At 46.8% G+C, this 12428-nt stretch overlaps 1 protein-coding gene and 1 pseudogene across 1 annotated transcript in view; one reads left to right on the top strand and one right to left on the bottom strand.

The window, feature by feature from the left end:
* Positions 1-1540: 1540 nt before the first annotated feature.
* LOC143979950 (U2 spliceosomal RNA) lies at positions 1541-1645 on the bottom strand (annotated as a pseudogene).
* A 1058-nt stretch (positions 1646-2703) lies between these two features.
* Positions 2704-12428, top strand: part of GRSF1 (G-rich RNA sequence binding factor 1) — an 87703-nt gene continuing 77978 nt past the window's right edge. The window contains exon 1 of the mRNA XM_077476463.1: positions 2704-2992. Within this exon, the coding sequence (XP_077332589.1) occupies positions 2807-2992 (186 nt within the window). The 5' untranslated portion in view covers positions 2704-2806. The remainder of the gene's footprint in view (positions 2993-12428) is intronic.

Here is a 12428-nt window from a genome sequence, read left to right on the forward strand (position 1 = left end):
TGTGGCGCTGCCCACCCCTGCTGCCAGTGTGTGTGTGTGAAGTGCAGTGGGCAACGCGACAGTTCAAAGTCTCTGCGCGGCAATGACGGGATGTCGGGGGCCAGTAGTATATCGGGGGCCAGTGTCTGTGGATGTCAGAGGGGGCCAGTGTCTGTGGATGTCAGAGGGGGCCAGTCTGTTGATGTCAGAGGGGGCCAGTCTGGATGTCGGAGGGGGCCAGTCTGTGGATGTCAGAGGGGGCCAGTCTGGATGTCAGAGGGGGGCCAGTCTGTGGATGTTGGGGGTCAGTCTGTGGATGTCGGGGGCCAGTCTGTCTGGATGTCAGGGGGGCGCAGTCAGATTCTGGATGTCAGAGGGGCACCAGATGTTAGGAGGACTGATGGGGACACCAGATGTAAGGTGGGGCTCCGCTGATGGACACGAGATGTGAGGAAGGCTGCTCTGATTTTTTTTCTATTGAAAAAGCCCATGGCGTGCAAACACACCCAAAAAACTTCCACCCGGTGCATAAAAAAAGTGCACACACATAAAGAGTGACACACTAAAAAGTGCAGACGGGTGCCTGATGTCCTCCAAAAGAAGGACCATACCCTGATCCCCCGGGGCGTTAGGCTCCAGACGGGGACTGAGGTACCAGACTCAACGAGTGGGACCCGGACGAAACCGGAATCCCTCCTTTCCCCGGGAGGACTGCCGAAACAGAACCTCCTAGGTACTTGGTACTGTAGGGGGCTTCCCCGAAGGTAGGCCCCCCCTCATGGAGATTGGACCAAGCCAGAAGGCCTATGTCCGCTCTCCCACAAGACGTTCAGGATTGGTCCGAGGACCGACACCCTACTAATCAAACGTGAAGTGACACACAGTGACAAACACACAAAGATAAAATAAATAAAAAGTGGGGAAGGGATAGTGAAGAGGAGAGTGAAAAGTGACCATTGTGAGATACAATGGCCGGCCCTCCGGCCAGGAATCAAAAATTCCTCTGGTCCTAGCCAAAAGGCCGGGCCCTAGAGGCAGGTGTAAAAAAAGCGTGTACTGGTGACGTGACCTAGGTGCCTAAATCAAAGTGCAGACGCACAGTGAAAGAAGGCACCCCTGGACTGCCACTCCAGGGGCACATCACCATGGGCTTTCCAACAAAAGCATCCCCGACAGCCCAGCCCAGACCACAACAGCCCCCACCCCTATCAGGAAGGCATGGAGATCAAGGAGCTTAGTGAGACCCTTTACCATCAGGTCCCACCCTCACTCCCGTCACTCCCACCTAATTACATCCAGGACGTACTGACCGTTCCCCCCTCCAGGCTAAAGGGGAACAAGCGTTCCAATCCCGAAAAACTGACTGGGGCTAAAGCTGCCACAATCCAAGCCGGTCTGCCAGGGTCCCCTCCCCTGGCTTCGACCCAGTGTTTCTCCGCCCTCACCAGGTGCATCCTTCCAGATGGCTCAGACTCGACCATGCATCGGCCCCCAGTTTACTGTCGGGCGGCACGACGTGGCCCCTACCGAAACCATCCTTCGGGATGCAAATTACACCATCGGAGAGCGCCGCCCAAACCCTCTATAGGGATGGACCAGCGCCTCCTTTGGCAACTGATAAGAACAGATACTACACTTGATCTTAGCCAAAAGGCCGAGAAGGCTGCTCTGATGGGGCACCTGATGTAAGGAGAGACACTGCTGGGGGCACCTGATGGCAGGCAACGTGGCTAGTGATGCGCTCATGGCTCCCACTGATTCGGCATTATGGTGAGTTGAATGATTTCATTTCATATTACAATGTAATAATAGAAATAATGCGCTTCAATCATCCTGACACTATAACAATCATGGCGCCGGGATGATTGAAGCGCTAACACCAGGTATTTGGAGTATCTTTATCTGCTGATTGTCAAACTCTGGAAAACACATTGCTATTGTGGTGTAGGATCGGGGGGCTGCTGTCCCTCCATCCCTCCACTCGTTCCCTTTCCCTCTCCATCCTGCATTCAACTCAGACACTAACCACACCCTTTTGAGCCACGCCCCCACTATTTTACGTAAACCACGCCCATATTTTGCTACAGCACGCATCCACACCTATAACCGCATGCCCCGCCCCTAATTATAAACCAACTCCACCCACTGCCAAAAAAGTGTCCCAAAATTTTTTTTTACAATGTTGGCAACTATATAAAAGAGCCAATGAGAGCTGCAGGGTTGGAGGAGTACCTTTGTGTGTCTGTGTAAATCCAGGAAGTGAACAGGCAGCAGCTTCTGCTGCCCACAGTTGAAATGGTTACAGCCAGACTCAGCGGAGGGAGATTTCTGCAGCATATTTGGCAATTACAGAATCACAGTATGTATAAAAAATATGCAAAGTGGTTGGAGGGAAGCTTCAGAATGACAAAGATGTTTTTATTACAAGTTATATGAGCAGACTGCAGATCCTCTTGAAGGAGCTATATGACAAGGTCAGCTGATTGGCACAATGTCACCATGACCTGTTTCCCCCACATGTGATGCCAGGGCATGTTGGGAAATGCAGTCCTGGTCCAGGCTCATACCAGTTCTCATTGGTCGAGCGCAGCGTGGTTCACGCAGGGCAATGTAGTGCGTACTGACGTTCTGCTACTGCCTACTATGATTGGTCGGTGGCAGGGCAGGATTGCCGGGACATGTAGTTTTCGTAGGAACGGCCGGTTTGTGATTGGTCGGCCTGTGAGCGGTGGCTGATGGGCCATGTAGCGTGTAGAGTGGTTTGGGGCCGGCTCTTGCGGCGGGTGTTGTTGCGATTCCGGTTGTGTTGGGTGCTCTCGTCCTCTGCATGGCCGGGAGCTGCAGGATCATTAGCGCCTCAATAGCTCAGCTAGTGCTGAGGGGCCGGGGAGCCGCGCTACTGAAGAGAGGAGTGCCCGGAGTACAGAGCTGTTTGCTGGGAGGGCTGCCGGGGAGAGTGCGGGCCCCGGGGCTGGACAGCCTGCACAGCGCTGCCTTCTGCACCAATACACAGGTAGGTCATATACGGGGCCACCTCCCCTCATACATGGCCAGCACATGGCCTTCTTCTATGGTGAGCACAGCAGTCCTCTGTCACACCCTCATACATCCCCACATGTCGTCCCTTCTAAACTCGCCTTCCTACAGCTTAAAGTCCTATTCAACCCAAAATCTATTCTGTTGTCACCAATCATTATATGTAATGGCTGCATCGCTTACCTGGCTCCTTTCACACCTAACCCCCGTATGCGCGATCCGAAAATCGTATGCAAAATGCGAATCAATCGGATCATGCGTACAGAGCTTTCGAGAGCTGATCAGCACAGGTCATCCAATATTATTCTATCGGACATACACGGAATTTTTTTCCGTACGATGCCAGATCGTACGATTTTCGTTTTAATCAGTACAGCTATCATTCAAAAATGCATTACAACACATGACATCGCTTCTTAAAGAGGGATTCCACCAAAAAAAATATTAAAAGCCAGCAGCTATAAATACTACAGCTGCTGACTTTTAATAAATGGACACACACCTGTCCCCGGTTCCAGCGATGCCGATCGATCGCTCGGCTCTCGGCTGCTGCCGCCACCATTCTAGGTGAGGGAATCAGGAAGTGAAGCGAATCGGCTTCACTTCCCGGTTCCCTACTGCGCGAGTCGCGCAGCGCAATAGGAATTCTCCGCGCTGTCTCTGAGACCCGTGTGTGTCCCAGCAGACAGCGCGGCAGGGCAGGAAATGGCGTAGACTCCCACGGGAGTCTATGCCCGGAAGTGGGTGTAAATACCTGTCTTTGACAGGTATCTCCACCCCCTCCCCCTGAAAGGTGCCAATTGTGACACCGGAGGGGGGGAGGGTTCCGATCAGCGGAGGTTCCACTTTAGGGTGGAACCCCGCTTTAATTTTTTTTTGGGACTTTAGTAAACTCATCAGATTAGATGTGAGATTGGCATGCAAATAAAGAAAAACGGATGACCATTCGTCCGATAATCGGATTGTGTGTACAGGGCATAAGTGTCCTACAGCGGCACCTGCAGCACCATGCTTTTTCTTTTTTTGTGGCATGTTTTTAGAGCGGCTCCATTCAGCCCTCCGCTCCAAAGAAGCTTGTTTACCAGATTTTGACACAGAGCCTGGCGCGTTTGGCGGTGCAGTTTTTGTGGGGATTTTAGTGCGTTTTGTCTGACAGTCGCCTCAAAAGTGCACGTCTTTAGGGTGCCATTAAGGAATAATGGCATCACAAACGTGTCCCCTGTTTTCCCGCGGCTCAGGTGTGAATGAAGCCTTAAGCTGTCCATACATTACACAATTTTCTTGTTCAATTTCCTTTAGCTTTACCTTTAACTGTGTAGTGCAAGGGCTTGCCTGAATGAATACACAATAGAAAGGCCTCTTTCATACAGGATGGATCCGTGATGATCCGCCCCATGGACATCCGCTTGCTCAGCGGGGGATCGCTCCGTCGATCTCCGCTGAGCAGGAAGATGACAGGTCTGTCTCTGCACACTGTGCAGGGATGGACTTGTCAGAGCGCCGCTCTCCTCTATGGGGGATCGGATGAAGACGGAGCGTAGATTGCGTTGTCATCCAGTCCTCAGATGGATGGAAACTTAGGTTTTTCCTCAGTCGCACTTTTTTCGGATCGGAGCGGGTCGGATGACGGCGGACATGCCACTGACATCCGGCGCTCCATAGAACTCTATGGAGCATCCGTTCAGGTCCGCCTAGAAACTGACAGGCGGACCTCAACGGATCGTTCATCTGAAAGAGGCCAAAGTGTTTTGTGTGACCTTTAGATTTACCAAAACCATATCAGGAAAGTTGTATAAAAAAGAAGAAAATTGTATGGCCAGCCTTAAGCTTTCCTCCCTTTTTTTTTTTTTTTTTTTTTTAATTCATTTTTTTTTTTCTATTTTCATATAGTGATCCAGCCAGTAAGTCTGTTTATCAAAAGAACAAGCTCTCCAGCAGAATGCATTAGTTTGCATAGATGAGACAAACCACTTTTTACCACAAAACTGCCTATGCAGATAAGGGGCATTTGAAGATGAAAACAAACGGTGCAGCTCTGTCTAAAGTTGAATTATGCCCTTGTTATAGGTGTAGTCCATTTACATACCTTTATGAAGTGTGACTGGAGTGCTCCCCAGGACGTTAAAGCGGGAGTCCGCCAGGACTCCGCGTTTTTTTTTTTTTTCTTAAAGCCAGCAGCTACAAATACTGCAGCTGCTGACTTTTAAAATAGTGACACTTACCTGTCCAGCGCGCCCGCGATGTCGGCACCCGAAGCCGATCTCTAGATCGTCTCTCGGGTGCTGCCGCCGCCATCTTGGGTATGGGAATCAGGAAATAGAGCCTTTCGGCTTCATTTCCCGGTTCCCTACTGCGCATGCGTGAGTCGCGCTGCGCAATAAGGACGGTCCCCGCTGCCTCTGGGATCTGTGTGTTTCCCAGCAGGCAGCGGGGCACTTGCGGAAAGGGGCGGGCACTTGCAGAAAGGGGCGTAATCTACGCCCCTTTCCGCAGAGAGCTATCCCGGAAGTGGGTGCAGATACCTGTACTGTACAGGTATCTGCACCCCCCTCCCCCCTGAAAGGTGCCAATTGTGGTGCCGGAGGGGGGGAGGGTTCCGATGAGCGGAAGGTCCACTTTAGGGTGGACCTCCGCTTTAAGTGAGGCCTAGTCATCACTGCTCACCTCCACCATCACAGGAATGAAGTCATAAACACTGAGCTCACAGCTACTGCATCAGGGGAGAGAGAGGGTACGTGAAGGGGTTTAAATCAGAGAGAGAGAGCTCCTGTGATGGTGGCGGTGAGCAGTAAAGACAACATCCTGGGAGTATTCCAGTCAGGCTTCATATGGTATGTAAATGGCCTACACCTATCGCAAGGGTGTTGTTCATCTTTAGTCAGAGCTGCACAGTTTGTTTTAATCTACAAGCATCCCTTACCTGCATAGACACTTTTTTTTGTAAAGGTGAACTATCCTTTTTATGGACCAGGGCTATTTCTGACATTTGTTTACAAGTTTAAAATCTATATTGTTTGCTAGAAAATGACTTGGAACCCCCAAACATTATATATAGTAATACCTTGGATTGCGAGTAATGCATTTTACGAGTGTTTTGTTATACAAGCTTTTTCTTTAAAAAAAAAAAAAATCCTGGCTTGATTTGCAAGACGAGTGGGATTCAAGCCTCTGGGGTGTGCAATACCGCATGTGGCCAGAGGAACGGGGCTGCCGAAGACTGCTCATAAACCAGGGGTTGACAAATTTGCTTGGAATCTAGGAGCCAGCTAAAAAAGTTAGGAGCCAGGTCCGTGACGGCGATCCGGACCTGTCCCTGGCCTGACATGGAGACGAGTGAGGGGAAGATAGCGCCCCCCCCCCCCCCCACCTGTCTCCAAGTCATTGACCATAGCTCTTAGAGGGACATTTTTTTTTTTTTTTTTTTTTTTCAAATGACAAATTTTTTTTAAATTGCATTTTAGTGTAAATATGAGATGTGAGGTCTCTCTGACCCCAGATCTCGTATACAAGAGGACCTGTCATGCTTTTTTCTATTACAAGGGATTTTTACATTCCTTGTAATAGGAATAAAAGTGACACCATTTTTTTTTTTTTTTAAAGAACAGTGAAAAAAATAAAAATAAAAGTTAAAATAATAAAAATATTTTAAACGCGCCCTGTCCCGCCAAGCTTGCGTGCAGAAGCGAGCGCATATATGAAAGCGGTGTTCAAACCACACGTGAGGTATCGCTGCGATCGGTAGAATGAGAGCAATAATTCTAGCCTCAGACCTCCTCTGTAACTTAAGTGCAACCTGTAGAATTTTTTTAAACGTCGCCTATGGAGATTTTAAAGGGTAAAAGTTTGTCGCCATTCCATGAGCGGGCGCAATTTTGAAGCATGACATGTTGGGTATCGATTTACTCGACGTAACATTATCTTTCACAATATAAAAAAAAATTGGGCTAACTTTACTGTTGTCTTATTTTTTTTTTTTTATTAAATACATTTTCCCCAAAAAAGTGCGCTTGTAAGTCCGCTGTGCAAATACGGTGTGACAGACAGTATTGCAACGACCACCATTTTATTCTCTAGGGTGTTAGAATAAAATATATATATAATGTTTAGGGGTTCTGAGTAAAGGGAAGGAAGATAGGCTGGCAGGCAGGGGAATTAGCATTGCATCCATTAGCATTGCTGGTTGTAATTCCAACGGCCACCACAAGAGGGCGCCAGATTACAGAAGGAACCATAGGATCGTAGAAGGCCTCAAAGCCGGGGGCTCAATTACCGGCGGCGCGGTCCGACGCGATCGCGCCGGGGGGGGGGTCCGCGGAGACAGCATACCCCCAGCTGTGCTGCCCCAGGTCGCTAATTCTAGTCGCAAATGCGACCTGGCGCCCGGGTTTTGTCGAGCCCTGTCATAGACACTCGGTTACTGAGTGTTTCCGATTGTCTCCAGCGCCCCCACACCTCTGGCCACATATGGTACTGCATACACCAGCAGTGGCACTGGAACGCATTATCTGAGTTTCCGTTGATTCGTATGGGGAAACTCGCTTTGATATACGAGTGCTTTGGATTATAAACATGCTTCTGGAACAAATTATTCTCGTAATCCAAGGTACTACTGTATGTATATTTTAGCAGAGACCCTAGAGCAGTGGTTCTCAACTCTTGTCCTCGGGACCCACTAACGGGCCAGAATTCAAGTATTAGGTTGGGGAGATGCAGACTAGAATACTGCAATTGCTAAGCAGCAAATTATATCACCTGTGATATATTTCAGTTATCTTGCAAACCTGGCCTGTTGAGAACCACTGCCCTAGAAAATAAAATGCCGGTCGTTGCGATATTTTATGTCACGCGATAAAATGACACCAATAAAGTTGGCACAATTTTTATTTTTTTTGGTATAATGTGAAAGATTTTGTTAGAGTATAAAAAACAAAACAACCTAACACGTTGCACTTTAACCACTTGCCTACTGGGCACTTAAACCCCTCCTACCCAGACCAATTTTCAGCTTTTGGTGCTCACGCACTTTGAATGACAATTACTCAGTCATGTAACACTGTACCCAAATACATTTTTTGTCCTTTTTCATATAAATAGAGCTTTCTTTTGGTGGTGTTTGATCACCTCTGGGTTTGTTTGTTTTTGCGCTATACATGAAAAAAGACAGAACATTTTGAAAAAAATTTTTTTTTTCTTTTGTTTCTGTGATAAAATTTTAGCAAATTATTATTTATTTTTTTCATGAATTTTGGCCACAATTTATACTGCTACATATCTTTGGTACAAATAACCCAAATTAGTGGATATTATTTGGTCTTTGAAAGTTAGAGAGTCTACAATCTATGGTGCAAATCATAAAAAAATGATCACATCTGATGTACTGGTGGCCTATCTCATGTCTTGTGACCTGAACAAGCCAGGAAAGTACAAATACCCCCCAAATGACCTCTTTTTGGAAAGTAGACATTCCAAGGTATTTAGTAAGAAGCACAGTGAGGTTTTTGGTGTTGTCATTTTTTTCCCACAATTCTTTGCAAAATGAAGATTTTTTTTTTTTCCCACAAAATTGTCATTATAATAGGTTATTTCTCTTACATGGCACGTGTATACCACAAATGACACCCCAAAATACATTCTACTACTCCTGAGTATTACGATACCACATGTGTGAGACTTTTTCACAGTCTGGCCACTTAGAGAGACCAAACATGCAGAGAGCGCCATCACGTGTTCTAGGAGCATAAATTACACATCTAACTTGTTGACTACCTATTACACTTTTGAAGGCCCTGGAGTACCAGGACAATGACACGTGGCACTGATGCAGCACTAATACGTATCACTAATACGTGGTAGGGCTGCAACTAACTATTATTTTCATAATCGATTAGTTGGCCGATTATTGTTTCGATTAATCAGTTAATAACCTTTAAAAAAAAAGTGGGTCAAATTGACGTTCGTTTTCAACCACAGTGACGGGAAAATTTGGAAATAGAAAACTTCTTGGTCAAAGGAATTTTCAGACAATGTATGTGGTTTTCGTCAGAAATGACATTCATTTTAAAAACGGAATGTTAAAAACAAGTGAAAATTTCAAACAAAGTTCTTTCATTCAGCGAACGTACAAAGATTTTTGGTCTGAATATTCTCATCTGAAAATTGATCTGTGTGATCAGCATAAGGCTCGGTACACACTTATGCAGTTTTTGCTTTTGATCTGTTTCTGCAGTGCTTTTTGCTGTACGTTTTGATTTTTGCACACGTTAATTTACAGCAATTTGCATTTTTTTGGGCAGATATAAAAAACACAAATTGCTGCAAAAACGCATTACATGCTTTTCTGCAGTTTCTCCATTGAAGTATATTGAACCAATAAAGCACCATTTTGCGTTAAAAGTCCCTGACCCTTTCAGATGTGAACGTGTCCCATAGGAAACCATGTAAATGAACTGTAGTGCATTTCTGTAAAAAGCACCAATAAACACATAAATGTGAACCAGGTCTAACACGTTTAGTAACATAATGGGGTTAAAAAAACTAAAATTAGTCCTTTTATAGTAGAAAAAAAGAAGATAATCACTATTGTAAGGGGTTCATTTTTTTTTTTTTTTACTGTAGAACTGTGAAAGTAATATTTACAGTAGTGATTATTTGCTCTTTTTGTATTATAAAGGGCTCATTTTTTATTTTTTTTTAACCCCAATATGTTACTGGCGATTAATCGATTATAAAAATAGTAATCGATTAATTTCATAATCGATTAGTTGTTTCAGCCCTAATACGTGGCACTGATGGCAGGTGGGCATGTGTGTGTTTCACTGTGTGTGTCACTGTGTGTGTGTGTGTCACTGTGTGTGAACTTACTTTTCACTGACGCTACAGCCGTTCATCTCTCCCTCCTCACACACTGTCTCTGTGTGAAGAGAGAGAGCCGGCGATGAGAGATTGTTATATGTTTACATATGAGATCACCTCTCATTGGACACGCCGATCGAGTGCTAAATGGCCGCTGTGATTGGCCATTTAGCACGACCTGTGATTGGCTGTGTCCAAGGGACATGGCCAGCACAGAACTTCCCCATTGTGCGCCCACTGGGGCACGCAGAGAAGTAAACGGGAAATCATCCAGGGACGCCCTCCTGCCAGTTAGCGCCTGCGCTATAGCCGTCTTTTGGCTATAGCGCAGGAGCGAAGTGGTTAAGATTACGCACGGTCGTGGAATGGCAACAAACTACGGTACTTAAAAATCTCCATAGACAACACTTTAAAATGTAACTGTTACCTTTTTAGAGTTACAGAGAAGGTCCTGTGCTAGAATTATTGCTCTCACTCTAATGATCGTGGCAATACCTTATACGTGTTAGTTGATGATATATAATATTTTTTTTTAACTAGGATGGCCGGTACCCATTTTCTTGTAGCCTCAGTGCATTTTTTACCTCTAATGCTGGGTCTGTGTACCTCAGAACAGTGCGGTTTTCACTCTGGGCACTTTGTGACTAACACAGGGCAGAGTGGTCAGCGGCAGCACAGCGCAGCACTCGGTCAGGGTGGAGAGTCCTGCGGAGGGGCCCCCTCAGTCTGCTAGCAGCTAGGAGGGTGCAATTTTGTGTACCTTGGCTTAAGTCCCAAAGTTGTGACAGTCGAGTGAGGGTCAGCATGGCGTCAGAAGCTGGTGCTTCTTCCCCAGACATCCCTGCTATTGCAACTGGCTCACCTGCTAAAAATGCGGTGCCTATGGACGCTTTGTCTGTGTTCTTGGAGACCTTTGTTGCCAGGGTGGAAGCAGCGTGCGGGCGCAAAGGGGGTAAAACACCCCCTGCCCCTCCCCCTCTGTCTTCTGGGGGAGGGCTCTGATTCAGACTCGGGCTGCACAGTGACTGGCGGCCCCTGTTCTGATGTGTCAGAGGATGCGGACCAGGACCAGTGACAGTGTCATGCGCATTTTGAAGATTTATACCAGACTATTTATCTGCACAAGATCTTCTGTTTGCGGATTGGTGCCCTTTGTGTGCTCCTCTCTTTGATTGATGTCTGGTCTCTTATAAGGTGTCCTTCCCCTTTTTCTCTTCAAATGGCAGTCTAGGCAGAGATTGGTGTTCGTGTAGCCCTCACAGGACCATTGATACACATTGTCATCTATCTAGAGAATATAATTTCCTTGTTATATTGCATTATTGGAGGAATCGTGTGGACAAGTGGGGGTACAGCGTTGGCAATTGACTCCGGCCGCATTCCTCTTTTCGCCATTGGTCTGACAGTCAACATCAAATTTATATGCTATAGCATGACTCTCTTCCTGACAAGTGCCTCTGACGAAGGGATATAATTGGTCCCGAAACGCACCGGAATGTCCGGATCTACGAGAATCTACCAACATCACCATTGTTGTTTTTATTGTTTGAGTATTGTTGTATTTATATTTGTACTTTTTTGAATGAAATATATATATATTTTTTATCATTATATATCGTTGCCCTTAAAGTCCCATCCCTTACGGGGGTTTTTCTTCCATGTTTATGGCGGTGGAGTCAGCGTTAGGACCTGTGCTGGCCATGGCCTTGGTGTCGCACACCCTTACTGAATGGGCTAAGTTGTTGCACCGTGAATTGGAGAAGCAACAGTCTCCCCCGGTCTGTGTGGAAACTGGAAAATCAGTTGGTGCATGGCCTTAAGTATGTCTGTGATGCAGCCCTAGATACGGTCTACCTGCTCTCTAAAGCATCAGTATCAGCAGTGGTGCTACGGCGCCTGATTTAGCTAAAATGCTGGTCTGTGGACCAGGTATCTTTAAAAAAAAAAAAGCATTGGCGGATTTGCTCTTCCAAGGTGAGAGGCTATTTGGAATTTCGCTGGATGAGATTATTAAAAATGTTACCGGTGGGAAGAGCACGTTGCTCCCACAGTCCATGAAGGGTAAGGAGTCATGCCGTAGGCAGGGGCCCTCTGTTTCTGCTCCAGAAACGGCTTTCTCGCCCGCCCGGGTTGGCAGGTAAGCATTCCCAGTCCAACAAGGCACCTGCTGAAGGACATAAACGTCCCTGGTTTCGCAAGCCAAACAAGTCTGCAAAAAAAAAAATGTTACCGCCTGAAGGTTTGCCCCCGCCCAACTTTCGGGTGAGGGGTCGTCTTCGGGAGTTTGCAGCTCGGTGGACCTCCCTACTGTCCGACCAATGTGTTTGCGAACTGGTTTCTTCGGGACACAGATCATTTCGTTTTTGTCCACCAAACTTTTTTTTTTTTTTTCCCCTCCAACCTACCTCTACTTCTGGCTTGTCGGGGAGCCCTGTTCGGGGCAGTGCTGCTGTTGCGTGGGGGGATAGTACCTGTACCGACACTGGAAAGGTTTCAGGGATTCTACTCCAATCTGTAGTTCCCAAAAAGGAAGGCCCTCAACAGCTTTGTGAAAGTGCAAA

This window comes from Lithobates pipiens, unplaced genomic scaffold (genome assembly GCF_037356315.1).
Source record: "Lithobates pipiens isolate NorthernLeopardFrog02 unplaced genomic scaffold, aLitPip1_a1.2 Scaffold_13, whole genome shotgun sequence".
NCBI lineage: Eukaryota > Metazoa > Chordata > Amphibia > Anura > Ranidae > Lithobates > Lithobates pipiens.